General features: G+C 44.4%; 1 protein-coding gene across 1 annotated transcript in view; it reads left to right on the top strand.

Moving 5' to 3' along the window:
* LOC120043281 (collagen alpha-1(XI) chain-like) overlaps positions 1-17,500 on the top strand; it is a 74,822-nt gene that overhangs the window by 9,910 nt on the left and 47,412 nt on the right. Inside the window, exons 5-10 of the mRNA XM_038987903.1 lie at positions 366-488; positions 737-1,265; positions 1,354-1,541; positions 9,119-9,181; positions 9,713-9,787; positions 11,767-11,850. Of these exons, the coding sequence (XP_038843831.1) occupies positions 366-488; positions 737-1,265; positions 1,354-1,541; positions 9,119-9,181; positions 9,713-9,787; positions 11,767-11,850 (1,062 nt within the window). The remainder of the gene's footprint in view (positions 1-365; positions 489-736; positions 1,266-1,353; positions 1,542-9,118; positions 9,182-9,712; positions 9,788-11,766; positions 11,851-17,500) is intronic.

Raw genomic sequence — 17,500 nt, 5'->3', positions numbered from 1 at the left:
GTGTGTGTGTGTATGTGTGTGTTTGTGTGTGTGTTGTTAATTATCTGGTGCCTCTGGCGCCTTCAGTCTCAGATAGGTATGCACATTCATTCATTTCACAGTTCGTAATAGCTGTACTAAATATCCCCAAAACAATAGCTGCACGAATACAAAGAAACATGGTGTGTGTGTTTCATGTATTTTATTAATGTGTTTGTGTGTGTTACATGTATTTTATTAATGTGTTTGTGTGTGTTTCATGTATTTTATTAATGTGTTTGTGTGTGTTTCATGTATTTTATTAATGTGTTTGTGTGTGTTTTATATATTTTATTAATGCGTGTGTGTGTGTTTCATGTATTTTATTAATGTGTTTGTGTCCACAGGGAGAAATCCAACAGTTGTTGATCGTAGCCGACCCCAGAGCTGCAGAGACCTACTGTCAAGACTACATTCCCGACTGCCACGCCCCTTTACCCTACGACAGCCTATCACAAGAGACTGAGGAGGTGAGTTCCCTTTAGGCAGCCTATCAAGAGACAGGGAGGTGATGATGAGAGTCCCATTAGACAGCCTATTATATAACAGAGTTAACTAGGTGACTAGCCAGTGTTTAAATGTCTCATCTCTCTCTCTTCCTATCTTAATCTCTCTCTTTCCATTCATCGCAGTATCTCTCTCTCTCCCTCCCCTCTCTATCTCTCTCCATTGAGAGATTTAGTCAGACAGTGTTTGTTTGCCAGTCTTCCATTTCCAGAGTTGTTATCCAGTGTTCCGTGTGCCAGTGTTCCGTGTGCCAGTGTTCCATGTGCTAGAGTTCTGTGTGGCAGTGTTCTGTGTGCCAGTGTTCCATGTGATAAAGTTCCGTGTGCCAGTGTTCCGTGTGCCAGTGTTCTGTGTGCCAGTGTTCCATGTGATAAAGTTCCGTGTGCCAGTGTTCCGTGTGCCAGTGTTCCATGTGCTAGAGTTCTGTGTTGAAGTGTTCTGTGTGCCAGTGTTCCGTGTGCTAAAGTTCCGTGTGCCAGTGTTCCATGTGCCAGTGTTCCGTGTGCCAGTGTTCCGTGTGCCAGTGTTCCGTGTGCCAGTGTTCCGTGTGCTAAAGTTCCGTGTGGCAGTGTTCCGTGTGCTAAAGTTCCGTGTGCCAGTGTTCCATGTGCTAGAGTTCTGTGTAGCAGTGTTCCGTGTGCCAGTGTTCCGTGTGCTAAAGTTCCGTGTGCCAGTGTTCCATGTGCTAGAGTTCTGTGTGTCAGTGTTCCGTGTGCCAGTGTTCCGTTTGCCAGTGTTCCGTGTGCTAAAGTTCCGTGTGTCAGTGTTCAGTGTTCAGTGCCAGTGTTCAGTGTTCAGTGTTCCGTGTGCCAGTGTTCCGTGTGCCAGTGTTCCATGTGCTAAAGTTCCGTGTGTCAGTGTTCCGTGTGCCAGTGTTCCGTGTGCCAGTGTTTCGCGTGCTAAAGTTCCATGTGCCAGTGTTCCGTGTGCTAAAGGTCCATGTGCCAGTGTTCCGTGTGCCAGTGTTCTGTGTGCCAGTGTTCTGTGTGCCAGTGTTCCGTGTGCCAGTGTTCCATGTGCCAATGTTCCATGTGCCCACCTCTCTTCCTCTGTCCCCTGTTCGATTTAACTCCTGCCTCACTCCATGGCCTCTGAACACAGCGGTGTGTGTGTGTGTGTGTGTGTGTGTGTGTGTGTGTGTGTGTGTGTGTGTGTGTGTGTGTGTGTGTGTGTGTGTGTGTGTGTGTGTGTAGGAGACAAAGCCTGCCAGAAGAGTGAAGGTGGAGGAGTTTGATGAGTTTGACTACAGTGACCTTTACGACGACCTCTCTGTCTCCACGGTTACCGTGAGACCTAACGTCACAGAGTATGAGGTGAGAGGTGACCTTCACAGTACCTGACCAGACACAGAAAGATGGATAAACAATAAAATAATAAGTTGGGAAAAAAAGAATGACATCTGGACACCATGTCTAATGTTGCTCTCTCTGAGCATTCCATTTCAACCATCCATTCATTCTCTCAGTATTGGGACTGTTCTGTGGTTCTAATCAGAGAACTAGAATGTCATTGTGGTTCTGTGGTTCTAATCAGAGAACTAGAATGTCATTGTGGTTCTGTAGTTCTAATCAGAGAACTAGAATGTCATTGTGGTTCTGTAGTTGTCATTGTGGTTCTGTAGTTCTAATCAGAGAACTAGAATGTCATTGTGGTTCTGTAGTTCTAATCAGAGAACTAGAATGTCATTGTGGTTCTGTAGTTGTCATTGTGGTTCTGTAGTTCTAATCAGAGAACTAGAATGTCATTGTGGTTCTGTAGTTACAATCAGAGAACTAGAATGTCATTGTGGTTCTGTAGTTGTCATTGTGGTTCTGTAGTTCTAATCAGAGAACTAGAATGTCATTGTGGTTCTGTAGTTCTAATCAGAGAACTAGAATGTCATTGTGGTTCTGTAGTTCTAATCAGAGAACTAGAATGTCATTGTGGTTCTGTAGTTCTAATCAGAGAACTAGAATGTCATTGTGGTTCTGTGGTTCTAATCAGAGAACTAGAATGTCATTGTGGTTCTGTAGTTGTCATTGTGGTTCTGTAGTTATAATCAGAGAACTAGAATGTCATTGTGGTTCTGTAGTTGTCATTGTGGTTCTGTAGTTCTAATCAGAGAACTAGAATGTCATTGTGGTTCTGTAGTTCTAATCAGAGAACTAGAATGTCATTGTGGTTCTGTAGTTCTAATCAGAGAACTAGAATGTCATTGTGGTTCTGTGGTTCTAATCAGAGAACTAGAATGTCATTGTGGTTCTGTAGTTCTAATCAGAGAACTAGAATGTCATTGTGGTTCTGTAGTTCTAATCAGAGAACTAGAATGTCATTGTGGTTCTGTGGTTCTAATCAGAGAACTAGAATGTCATTGTGGTTCTGTAGTTATAATCAGAGAACTAGAATGTCATTGTGGTTCTGTAGTTACAATCAGAGAACTAGAATGTCATTGTGGTTCTGTGGTTCTAATTCTAACCACTGTTCTAGTTCTAGTGGTTCAGTCCCAGATTACATTCTGAAATGTCTTTGTGCTACTGTTGACTGTGGATATGATGATGATGATGGGTTGTCCTGTGTGTGTGTGTGTGTGTGTGTGTGTGTGTGTGTGTGTGTGTGTGTGTGTGTGTGTGTGTGTGTGTGTGTGTGTGTGTGTGACAGATTGTAGAGTACGAAGACTACGACAACGAAACAGATGAGTACGAGGTCAGAGAGTATGAATACGAGGAGGAATTTGAAGATCGATACGGATTGGCTGAGAGGGAGAGGGCGGAGACCTGGAACAGACAGGTACATCTCACAATGCAATGTCTGTCAGCGACTCAACACTAAACAACTACTGTTTTGTACTCTAATGAGAGTGTGTGCATGTCTGTGTGTGTGTGTGTCTGTCTGTGTGTGTGTGTGTGTGCGTGCGTGTGTGTGTGTGTGTGTGTTCCTCTCCACCAGGAAAGACTAGAGAAAGGAGAGAAAGGAGAACCATCCTACTTTGGAGCAGTAAGTACACACACACACACACACACACACACACACACACACACACACACACACACACACACACACACACACACACACACACACACACACACACACACACACACACACACACACACACACACACCCTGACTCTTCAAATACCCACTAGTAATAATTTCATGTTTTCTCTGGCATCTTGCAGAGCACCTTAATCACAGGCCCCGGGGGTTTTCCAGGACCAGAGGTGAGTCAGTGGTGTTATTTAGTGTATTCCTCTATACCAAGGGAGGGGGCAAAGGTATGACCCCCTAGGCACTTCAATCCGGCCCGCCGGGCACTTCAATCTTGCCTGCCGGGCACTTCAATCCGGCCCGCGAGTAAAAAAAAAACGATTTTTTTACGCCTTTTTCGTGGTATCCAATTGGTAGTTACAGTCTTGTCCCATCGCTGCAACTCCTGTAAGGACTCGGGAGAGACAAAAGTCGAGAGTCGTGCGTCCTCCGAAACACGACCCAGTCAAGCCGCACTGCTTCTTGACACAATGCCCTTCTTGACACAATGCCCTTCTTGACACAATGCCCACAATACCCGGAAGCCAGACACAGCACTGTGTCGGAGAAAACCTGGCGACCGTGTCAGTGTGCATGCGTCCGGCCCGCCACAGGTGTCGCTAGAGCGAGATGGCCACGGAAATCTCGGCCTGCCAAACCCTCTCCTAACCCGGGCGACGCTGGACCAATTGTGCACCGCCTCATGGGTCTCCCAGTCATGGCCAGCTGTGACACAGCCTGGGATTGAGTGATGCCTCAAGCACTACGATGCAGTGCTTTAGTCTGCTGCGCCACTCGGGAGGCCCCCCACAAATGGATTTTAATCAAAAATTGGTCCCCACAAAAATGCGTCCCTCTGTTAAATTTTAAAATCTCGATGTGGCCCTCGAGCCCCTGCTCTATACTGTGTCACCCAGTTGTGTTTCATTAGTTCAGTTTCTCTCTCCACTACACCAGTTGTGTTTCATTAGTTCAGTTTCTCCACTACACCAGTTGTGTTTCATTAGTTCAGTTTCTCCACTACACCGGTTGTGTTTCATTAGTTCAGTTTCTCTCTCCACTACACCAGTTGTGTTTCATTAGTTCAGTTTCTCCACTACACCAGTTGTGTTTCATTAGTTCAGCTTCTCCGCTACACCAGTTGTGTTTCATTAGTTCAGTTTCTCTCTCCACTTCACCAGTTGTGTTTCATTAGTTCAGTTTCTCCACTACACCGGTTGTGTTTCATTAGTTCAGTTTCTCCACTACACCAGTTGTGTTTCATTAGTTCAGTTTCTCCACTTCACCAGTTGTGTTTCATTAGTTCAGTTTCTCCACTTCACCAGTTGTGTTTCATTAGTTCAGTTTCTCCACTTCACCAGTTGTGTTTCATTAGTTCAGTTTCTCCACTACACCAGTTGTGTTTCATTAGTTCAGTTTCTCCACTTCACCAGTTGTGTTTCATTAGTTCAGTTTCTCCACTACACCGGTTGTGTTTCATTAGTTCAGTTTCTCTCTCCACTACACCAGTTGTGTTTCATTAGTTCAGTTTCTCCACTTCACCAGTTGTGTTTCATTAGTTCAGTTTCTCCACTACACCAGTTGTGTTTCATTAGTTCAGTTTCTCCACTACACCGGTTGTGTTTCATTAGTTCAGTTTCTCTCTCCACTACACCAGTTGTGTTTCATTAGTTCAGTTTCTCCAATACACCGGTTGTGTTTCATTAGTTCAGTTTCTCTCTCCACTACACCAGTTGTGTTTCATTAGTTCAGTTTCTCCAATACACCGGTTGTGTTTCATTAGTTCAGTTTCTCTCTCCACTACACCAGTTGTGTTTCATTAGTTCAGTTTCTCCACTACACCAGTTGTGTTTCATTAGTTCAGTTTCTCCACTACACCGGTTGTGTTTCATTAGTTCAGTTTCTCCACTACACCAGTTGTGTTTCATTAGTTCAGTTTCTCCACTACACCAGTTGTGTTTCATTAGTTCAGTTTCTCCAATACACCAGTTGTGTTTCATTGGTTCAGTTTCTCTCTCCACTACACCAGTTGTGTTTCCTTAGTTCAGTTTCTCCACTACACCGGTTGTGTTTCATTAGTTCAGCTTCTCCGCTACACCAGTTGTGTTTCATTAGTTCAGTTTCTCCACTACACCGGTTGTGTTTCATTAGTTCAGTTTCTCCACTACACCAGTTGTGTTTCATTAGTTCAGTTTCTCCACTACACCAGTTGTGTTTCATTAGTTCAGTTTCTCCACTACACCGGTTGTGTTTCATTAGTTCAGTTTCTCTCTCCACTACACCGGTTGTGTTTCATTAGTTCAGTTTCTCCACTACACCGGTTGTGTTTCATTAGTTCAGTTTCTCTCTCCACTACACCAGTTGTGTTTCATTAGTTCAGTTTCTCCAATACACCGGTTGTGTTTCATTAGTTCAGTTTCTCCACTACACCAGTTGTGTTTCATTAGTTCAGCTTCTCCGCTACACCAGTTGTGTTTCATTAGTTCAGTTTCTCCACTTCACCAGTTGTGTTTCATTAGTTCAGTTTCTCCACTACACCAGTTGTGTTTCATTAGTTCAGTTTCTCCACTACACCGGTTGTGTTTCATTAGTTCAGTTTCTCCACTACACCGGTTGTGTTTCATTAGTTCAGTTTCTCCACTACACCAGTTGTGTTTCATTAGTTCAGTTTCTCCAATACACCGGTTGTGTTTCATTAGTTCAGTTTCTCTCTCCACTACACCAGTTGTGTTTCATTAGTTCAGTTTCTCCACTACACCAGTTGTGTTTCATTAGTTCAGTTTCTCCACTACACCAGTTGTGTTTCATTAGTTCAGTTTCTCCACTACACCGGTTGTGTTTCATTAGTTCAGTTTCTCCACTTCACCAGTTGTGTTTCATTAGTTCAGTTTCTCCACTACACCGGTTGTGTTTCATTAGTTCAGCTTCTCCACTACACCGGTTGTGTTTCATTAGTTCAGTTTCTCCACTACACCGGTTGTGTTTCATTAGTTCAGTTTCTCCACTACACCAGTTGTGTTTCATTAGTTCAGTTTCTCCACTACACCAGTTGTGTTTCATTAGTTCAGTTTCTCCACTACACCAGTTGTGTTTCATTAGTTCAGTTTCTCCACTACACCGGTTGTGTTTCATTAGTTCAGTTTCTCCACTACACCAGTTGTGTTTCATTAGTTCAGTTTCTCCACTTCACCAGTTGTGTTTCATTAGTTCAGTTTCTCCACTACACCAGTTGTGTTTCATTAGTTCAGTTTCTCTCTCCACTACACCAGTTGTGTTTCATTAGTTCAGTTTCTCTCTCCACTACACCGGTTGTGTTTCATTAGTTCAGTTTCTCCACTACACCGGTTGTGTTTCATTAGTTCAGTTTCTCTCTCCACTACACCAGTTGTGTTTCATTAGTTCAGTTTCTCCACTACACCGGTTGTGTTTCATTAGTTCAGTTTCTCTCTCCACTACACCAGTTGTGTTTCATTAGTTCAGTTTCTCCACTACACCGGTTGTGTTTCATTAGTTCAGTTTCTCCACTACACCAGTTGTGTTTCATTAGTTCAGTTTCTCCGCTACACCGGTTGTGTTTCATTAGTTCAGTTTCTCCACTACACCGGTTGTGTTTCATTAGTTCAGTTTCTCCACTACACCGGTTGTGTTTCATTAGTTCAGTTTCTCCACTACACCAGTTGTGTTTCATTAGTTCAGTTTCTCCGCTACACCGGTTGTGTTTCATTAGTTCAGTTTCTCCACTACACCGGTTGTGTTTCATTAGTTCAGTTTCTCCACTACACCGGTTGTGTTTCATTAGTTCAGTTTCTCCACTACACCGGTTGTGTTTCATTAGTTCAGTTTCTCCACTACACCGGTTGTGTTTCATTAGTTCAGTTTCTCCACTACACCAGTTGTGTTTCATTAGTTCAGTTTCTCCACTACACCGGTTGTGTTTCATTGGTTCAGTTTCTCCACTACACCAGTTGTGTTTCATTAGTTCAGTTTCTCCACTACACCAGTTGTGTTTCATTAGTTCAGTTTCTCTCTCCACTACACCAGTTGTGTTTCATTAGTTCAGTTTCTCCACTACACCAGTTGTGTTTCATTAGTTCAGTTTCTCCACTACACCGGTTGTGTTTCATTAGTTCAGTTTCTCCACTACACCGGTTGTGTTTCATTGGTTCAGTTTCTCCACTACACCAGTTGTGTTTCATTAGTTCAGTTTCTCCACTACACCAGTTGTGTTTCATTAGTTCAGTTTCTCCACTACACCAGTTGTGTTTCATTAGTTCAGTTTCTCCACTACACCAGTTGTGTTTCATTAGTTCAGTTTCTCCACTACACCGGTTGTGTTTCATTGGTTCAGTTTCTCCACTACACCAGTTGTGTTTCATTAGTTCAGTTTCTCCACTACACCAGTTGTGTTTCATTAGTTCAGTTTCTCCACTACACCAGTTGTGTTTCATTAGTTCAGTTTCTCCACTTCACCAGTTGTGTTTCATTAGTTCAGTTTCTCCACTACACCGGTTGTGTTTCATTAGTTCAGTTTCTCTCTCCACTACACCAGTTGTGTTTCATTAGTTCAGTTTCTCCACTACACCGGTTGTGTTTCATTAGTTCAGTTTCTCCAATACACCAGTTGTGTTTCATTAGTTCAGTTTCTCTCTCCACTACACCAGTTGTGTTTCATTAGTTCAGTTTCTCTCTCCACTACACCGGTTGTGTTTCATTAGTTCAGTTTCTCTCTCCACTACACCAGTTGTGTTTCATTAGTTCAGTTTCTCCACTACACCAGTTGTGTTTCATTAGTTCAGCTTCTCCACTACACCAGTTGTGTTTCATTAGTTCAGTTTCTCCACTTCACCAGTTGTGTTTCATTAGTTCAGTTTCTCCACTTCACCAGTTGTGTTTCATTAGTTCAGTTTCTCCACTTCACCAGTTGTGTTTCATTAGTTCAGTTTCTCCACTTCACCGGTTGTGTTTCATTAGTTCAGTTTCTCCACTTCACCAGTTGTGTTTCATTAGTTCAGTTTCTCCACTACACCAGTTGTGTTTCATTAGTTCAGTTTCTCCACTACACCAGTTGTGTTTCATTAGTTCAGTTTCTCCACTACACCGGTTGTGTTTCATTAGTTCAGTTTCTCCACTACACCAGTTGTGTTTCATTAGTTCAGTTTCTCCACTACACCAGTTGTGTTTCATTAGTTCAGTTTCTCCACTACACCGGTTGTGTTTCATTAGTTCAGTTTCTCCACTTCACCAGTTGTGTTTCATTAGTTCAGTTTCTCCACTACACCGGTTGTGTTTCATGAGTTCAGTTTCAGTGTTTCTTCATCCTGGTCCTGGGGACCCAAAAAGGTGAATATTTTAGTTTTTGCCACATCACTTTACACCTGATTCCACTAACCAAGGTTTGATGATGTGTTGACTAGTGGAATCAGCTGCATAGTGATGTGGCAAAAACTAAAATATTCACCTTTTTGGCTCCCCAGGACTAGGATTAAGAAACAGTACACTGTACTGTGTACTGTACTGTGTTCTGTACTGTTTCCTGTACTGTGTCCTGTACTGTGTCCTGTACTGTGTACTGTACTGTGTCCTCTCTCCAGGGAGAACCAGGACCCCAGGGGCCCACGGGACTGGTAGGACCTCAAGGAGACCTAGGAGAACTGGTGAGTTACAACATACACTCTCTGTCTCAAACACATGTCAACACAAACACCTTCTGTCTCTCTCACACATTTCCACCATCTATTTCTCAAAACACACACTTTCTGTCTCTCTCACACATTTCACCATCTATCTCTCAAAACACACACTTTCTGTCTCTCTCACACATTTTCACCATCTATCTCTCAAAATACACACTTTCTGTCTCTCTCACACATTTTCACCATCTATCTCTCAAAACACACACTTTCTGTCTCTCTCACACATTTTCATCATCTATCTCTCAAAACACACACTTTCTGTCTCTCTCACACATTTTCATCATCTATCTCTCAAAACACACACTTTCAGATGAACACATAAAACACACCATACATTGTATCAGTCTGTCTTTCTCTCTCTCTCTCTCTCTCTCTCTCTCTCTCTCTCTGCCCGGGACTACAATAATTTCAGGTTTTTCCAATTCAGGAAGTAAATGTCGTTCTTCATCATCATAATGATCTCCATCCTCCTTCCTCCCCTCCCTTCCTCAGGGTCCTTCAGGCCGGCCGGGTCTCAACGGGGCTGATGGGATACCAGGTCCTCCAGGGAACATCCTCATTGTTCCGGTAAGAACACACACCGTAACGTTTTGGAATGTTCATTCGAAATCGTTCAACTGAAATTGTTACTAACATGTTTGCCGCAAACACAACCCTTGTTGAATACACACCTGATTTCTAAATAAGACTGACAACTAGCAGCTATCTGGACCTCCAGGAGCCGGGTCAGCAGCCTGCAGTAACCTCTTCCTGCCACCGGGGGGAGGACTGAGAACAATACTTTTTATATTTAACCTTTGTTTAACTAGGCAATTCAGATAAGAACAAATTCTTATTTACAATGACGGCCTACCGCGGAACAGTGGGTTAACTGCCTTGTTCAGGGGCAGAACAACTGATTGTTTACCTTGTCAGCTCAAGGATTCGATCTAGCAACCTTGCAGTTACTGGCCCAATGCTCTAACCACAAGGCTACCTGTCTCTAACCACTAGGCTACCTGTCTCTAACCACTAGACTATCTGTCTCTAGCCACTAGGCTACCTGTCTCTAACCACTAGACTACCTGCCTCTAACCACTAGGCTACCTGTCTCTAACCACTAGACTATCTGTCTCTAGCCACTAGGCTACCTGTCTCTAACCACTAGACTACCTGCCTCTAACCACTAGGCTACCTGTCTCTAACCACTAGGCTACCTGCCTCTAACCACTAGGCTACCTGCCTCTAACCACTAGGCTACCTGTCTCTAACCACAAGGCTACCTGCCTCTAACCACTAGGCTACCTGTCTCTAACCACTAGGCTACCTGCCTCTAACCACTAGGCTACCTGTCTCTAACCACTAGGCTACTTGTCTCTAACCACTAGGCTACCTGCCTCTAACCACTAGTCTACCTGTCTCTAACCACTAGACTACCTGTCTCTAACCACTAGGCTACCTGTCTCTAACCACTAGGCTACCTGTCTCTAACCACTAGACTACCTGCCTCTAACCACTAGGCTACCTGCCTCTAACCACTAGTCTACCTGTCTCTAACCACTAGGCTACCTGCCTCTAACCACTAGGCTACCTGTCTCTAACCACTAGGCTACCTGTCTCTAACCACTAGGCTACCTGTCTCTAACCACTAGGCTACCTGTCTCTAACCACTAGGTTACCTGCCTCTAACCACTAGGCTACCTGTCTCTAACCACTAGGCTACCTGTCTCTAACCACTAGTCTACCTGTCTCTAACCACTAGTCTACCTGTCTCTAACCACTAGGCTACCTGCCTCTAACCACTAGGCTACCTGTCTCTAACCACTAGGCTACCTGTCTCTAACCACTAGGTTACCTGCCTCTAACCACTAGTCTACCTGTCTCTAACCACTAGTCTACCTGTCTCTAACCACTAGTCTACCTGTCTCTAACCACTAGGCTACCTGCCTCTAACCACTAGGCTACCTGTCTCTAACCACTAGGTTACCTGCCTCTAACCACTAGTCTACCTGTCTCTAACCACTAGGCTACCTGTCTCTAACAACCAGGCTACCTGCCTCTGACCACTAGGCTACCTGTCTCTAACCACTAGGTTACCTGCCTCTAACCACTAGGCTACCTGCCTCTAACCACTAGTCTACCTGTCTCTAACCACTAGGCTACCTGTCTCTAACAACCAGGCTACCTGCCTCTGACCACTAGGCTACCTGTCTCTAACAACCAGGCTACCTGCCTCTAACAACTAGTCTACCTGCCTCTAACCACTAGTCTACCTGTCTCTAACCACTAGTCTACCTGCCTCTAACCACTAGGCTACCTGTCTCTAACCACCAGGCTACCTGTCTCTAACCACTAGTCTACCTGTCTCTAACCACTAGGCTACCTGCCACCCATGTAAAAGTCTGCATTATGTCTTTAGTTCCAAAGAGATGGAGACCCACTAACAGATGTGTGTGTGTGTGTGTGTGTGTGTGTGTGTGTGTGTGTGTGTGTGTGTGTGTGTGTGTGTGTGTGTGTGTGTGTGTGTGTGTGTGTGTGTGTGTGTGTGTGTGTGTGTGTGTGTGTAGTTCCAGGCAGGTGGAATCCAACTAACAGGACCTGTGATATCAGCCCAGGAGGCTCAAGCCCAGGCCATCCTACAACAGACCAAGGTAAAGACAGCAACATCACCATAATATCACCATACTGTTACACCAGACCAAGGTAAAGACAGCAACATCACCATACTGTTACACCAGACCAAGGTAAAGACAGCAACATCACCATAACATCACCATACTGTTACACCAGACCAAGGTAAAGACAGCAACATCACCATAACATCACCATACTGTTACACCAGACCAAGGTAAAGACAGCAACATCACCATAACATCACCATACTGTTACACCAGACCAAGGTAAAGACAGCAACATCACCGTAACATCACCATACTGTTACACCAGACCAAGGTAAAGACAGCAACATCACCATACTGTTACACCAGACCAAGGTAAAGACAGCAACATCACCATAACATCACCATACTGTTACACCAGACCAAGGTAAAGACAGCAACATCACCATAACATCACCATACTGTTACACCAGACCAAGGTAAAGACAGCAACATCACCATACTGTTACACCAGACCAAGGTAAAGACAGCAACATCACCATACTGTTACACCAGACCAAGGTAAAGACAGCAACATCACCATACTGTTACACCAGACCAAGGTAAAGACAGCAACATCACCATAACATCACCATACTGTTACACCAGACCAAGGTAAAGACAGCAACATCACCATAACATCACCATACTGTTACACCAGACCAAGGTAAAGACAGCAACATCACCATACTGTTACACCAGACCAAGGTAAAGACAGCAACATCACCATAACATCACCATACTGTTACACCAGACCAAGGTAAAGACAGCAACATCACCATACTGTTACACCAGACCAAGGTAAAGACAGCAACATCACCATACTGTTACACCAGACCAAGGTAAAGACAGCAACATCACCATAACATCACCATACTGTTACACCAGACCAAGGTAAAGACAGCAACATCACCATACTGTTACACCAGACCAAGGTAAAGACAGCTACATCACCATACTGTTACACCAGACCAAGGTAAAGACAGCAACATCACCATACTGTTACACCAGACCAAGGTAAAGACAGCAACATCACCATAACATCACCATACTGTTACACCAGACCAAGGTAAAGACAGCAACATCACCATAACATCACCATACTGTTACACCAGACCAAGGTAAAGACAGCAACATCACCATACTGTTACACCAGACCAAGGTAAAGACAGCAACATCACCATAACATCACCATACTGTTACACCAGACCAAGGTAAAGACAGCAACATCACCATAACATCACCATACTGTTACACCAGACCAAGGTAAAGACAGCAACATCACCATACTGTTACACTAGACCAAGGTAAAGACAGCAACATCACCATAACATCACCATACTGTTACACCAGACCAAGGTAAAGACACCAACATCACCATAACATCACCATACTGTTACACCAGACCAAGGTAAAGACAGCAACATCACCATAACATCACCATACTGTTACACCAGACCAAGGTAAAGACAGCAACATCACCATACTGTTACACCAGACCAAGGTAAAGACAGCAACATCACCATACTGTTACACCAGACCAAGGTAAAGACAGCAACATCACCATAACATCACCATACTGTTACACCAGACCAAGGTAAAGACAGCAACATCACCATAACATCACCATACTGTTACACCAGACCAAGGTAAAGACAGCAACATCACCATACTGTTACACTAGACCAAGGTAAAGACAGCAACATCACCATAACATCACCATACTGTTACACCAGACCAAGGTAAAGACAGCAACATCACCATAACATCACCATACTGTTACACCAGACCAAGGTAAAGACAGCAACATCACCATAACATCACCATACTGTTACACCAGACCAAGGTAAAGACAGCAACATCACCATACTGTTACACCAGACCAAGGTAAAGACAGCAACATCACCATACTGTTACACCAGACCAAGGTAAAGACAGCTACATCACCATACTGTTACACCAGACCAAGGTAAAGACAGCAACATCACCATACTGTTACACCAGACCAAGGTAAAGACAGCAACATCACCATAACATCACCATACTGTTACACCAGACCAAGGTAAAGACAGCAACATCACCATAACATCACCATACTGTTACACCAGACCAAGGTAAAGACAGCAACATCACCATAACATCACCATACTGTTACACCAGACCAAGGTAAAGACAGCAACATCACCATAACATCACCATACTGTTACACCAGACCAAGGTAAAGACAGCAACATCACCGTAACATCACCATACTGTTACACCAGACCAAGGTAAAGACAGCAACATCACCATACTGTTACACCAGACCAAGGTAAAGACAGCTACATCACCTTATATTTGACCGTAATATAACCACACTGTTACAGCAGAACACAGTGATGACCATATATATATAACCATAATATAACCATACTGTTACAGCAGACCACAGTGATGACCATATATAACCATAATATAACCATATATAACCATAATATAACCATATATAACCATAATATAACCATATATAACCATAATATAACCATATATAACCATAATATAACCATATATAACCATAATATAACCATACTGCTACAGCAGACCACAGTGATGACCATATATATAACCATAATATAACCATACTGTTACAGCAGACCACAGTGATGACCATATATAACCATAATATAACCATATATAACCATAATATAACCATACTGCTACAGCAGACCACAGTGATGACCATAATATAACCATAATATAACCATACTGTTACAGCAGACCACAGTGATGACCATATATGACCATAATATAACCATAATATAACATTTACATTTACATTTAAGTCATTTAGCAGACGCTCTTATCCAGAGCGACTTACAAGTACATACATTCATACTTTTTTTTTTTTGTACTGGCCCCCCTTGGGAATCGAACCCACAACCCTGGCGTTGCAAGCGCCATGCTCTACCAACTGAGCCACACGAGACGCATAACCATACTGTTACAGCAGACCACAGTGATGACCATATATGACCATAATATAACCATAACATAACCATACTGTTACAACAGACAACAGTGATGACCATATATAACCATAATATAACCATAACATAACCATACTGTTACAGCAGACCACAGTGCTGACCATATATAACCATAATATAACCATATATAACCATAATATAACCATACTGTTACAACAGACAACAGTGATGACCATATATAACCATAATATAACCATAACATAACCATACTGTTACAGCAGACCACAGTGATGACCATATATAACCATAATATAACCATAATATAACCGTACTGTTACAGCAGACCACAGTGATGACCATATATAACCATAATATAACCATAACATAACCATACTGTTACAGCAGACCACAGTGATGACCATATATAACCATAATATAACCATACTATAACATACTGTTACAGCAGACCATAGTGATTACCATATATTTACATTTACATTTAAGTCATTTAGCAGACGCTCTTATCCAGAGCGACTTACAAATTGGTGCATTCACCTTATGATATCCAGTGGAACAACCACTTTACAATAGTGCATCTAAATCTTTTAAGGGGGGGGGGGGGGGGTTAGAAGGATTACTTTATCCTATCCTAGGTATTCCTTAAAGAGGTGGGGTTTCAGGTGTCTCCGGAAGGTGGTGATTGACTCCGCTGACCTGGCGTCGTGGGGGAGTTTGTTCCACCATTGGGGTGCCAGAGCAGCGAACAGTTTTGACTGGGCTGAGCGGGAACTGTACTTCCTCAGAGGTAGGGAGGCGAGCAGGCCAGAGGTGGATGAACGCAGTGCCCTTGTTTGGGTGTAGGGCCTGATCAGAGGCTGAAGGTACGGAGGTGCCGTTCCCCTCACAGCTCCGTAGGCAAGCACCATGGTCTTGTAGCGGATGCGAGCTTCAACTGGAAGCCAGTGGAGAGAGCGGAGGAGCGGGGTGACGTGAGAGAACTTGGGAAGGTTGAACACCAGACGGGCTGCGGCGTTCTGGATGAGTTGTAGGGGTTTAATGGCACAGGCAGGGAGCCCAGCCAACAGCGAGTTGCAGTAATCCAGACGGGAGATGACAAGTGCCTGGATTAGGACCTGCGCCGCTTCCTGTGTGAGGCAGGGTTGTACTCTGCGAATGTTGTAGAGCATGAACCTACAGGAACGGGCCACCGCCTTGATGTTAGTTGAGAACGACAGGGTGTTGTCCAGGATCACGCCAAGGTTCTTAGCGCTCTGGGAGGAGGACACAATGGAGTTGTCAACCGTGATGGCGAGATCATGGAACGGGCAGTCCTTCCCCGGGAGGAAGAGCAGCTCCGTCTTGCCGAGGTTCAGCTTGAGGTGGTGATCCGTCATCCACACTGATATGTCTGCCAGACATGCAGAGATGCGATTCGCCACCTGGTTATCAGAAGGGGGAAAGGAGAAGATTAATTGTGTGTCGTCTGCATAGCAATGATAGGAGAGACCATGTGAGGATATGACAGAGCCAAGTGACTTGGTGTATAGCGAGAATAGGAGAGGGCCTAGAACAGAGCCCTGGGGGACACCAGTGGTGAGAGCACGTGGTGCGGAGACAGATTCTCGCCACGCCACCTGGTAGGAGCGACCTGTCAGGTAGGACGCAATCCAAGCGTGGGCCGCGCCGGAGATGCCCAACTCGGAGAGGGTGGAGAGGAGGATCTGATGGTTCACAGTATCAAAGGCAGCCGATAGGTCTAGAAGGATGAGAGCAGAGGAGAGAGAGTTAGCTTTAGCAGTGCGGAGCGCCTCCGTGACACAGAGAAGAGCAGTCTCAGTTGAATGACTAGTCTTGAAACCTGACTGATTTGGATCAAGAAGGTCATTCTGAGAGAGATAGCAGGAGAGCTGGCCAAGGACGGCACGTTCAAGAGTTTTGGAGAGAAAAGAAAGAAGGGATACTGGTCTGTAGTTGTTGACATCGGAGGGATCGAGGGCAGGTTTTTTCAGAAGGGGTGCAACTCTCGCTCTCTTGAAGACGGAAGGGACGTAGCCAGCGGTCAAGGATGAGTTGATGAGCGAGGTGAGGTAAGGGAGAAGGTCTCCGGAAATGGTCTGGAGAAGAGAGGAGGGGATAGGGTCAAGCGGGCAGGTTGTTGGGCGGCCGGCCGTCACAAGACGCGAGATTTCATCTGGAGAGAGAGGGGAGAAAGAGGTCAAAGCACAGGGTAGGGCAGTGTGAGCAGAACCAGCGGTGTCGTTTGACTTAGCAAACGAGGATCGGATGTCGTCGACCTTCTTTTCAAAATGGTTGACGAAGTCATCCGCAGAGAGGGAGGAGGGTGGGGAGGGGGAGGAGGATTCAGGAGGGAGGAGAAGGTGGCAAAGAGCTTCCTAGGGTTAGAGGCAGATGCTTGGAATTTAGAGTGGTAGAAAGTGGCTTTAGCAGCAGAGACAGAAGAGGAAAATGTAGAGAGGAGGGAGTGAAAGGATGCCAGGTCCGCAGGGAGGCGAGTTCTCCTCCATTTCCGCTCGGCTGCCCGGAGCCCTGTTCTGGTATATATGACCATAACATAACCATACTGTTACAGCAGACCACAGTGATGACCATATATGACCATAATATAACCATACTGTTACAATAGACCACAGTGATGACCATATATAACCATAATATAA

This window comes from Salvelinus namaycush, unplaced genomic scaffold (genome assembly GCF_016432855.1).
Source record: "Salvelinus namaycush isolate Seneca unplaced genomic scaffold, SaNama_1.0 Scaffold885, whole genome shotgun sequence".
Lineage (NCBI taxonomy): Eukaryota > Metazoa > Chordata > Actinopteri > Salmoniformes > Salmonidae > Salvelinus > Salvelinus namaycush.
This window is presented reverse-complemented; position numbering and strand designations above follow the sequence as displayed.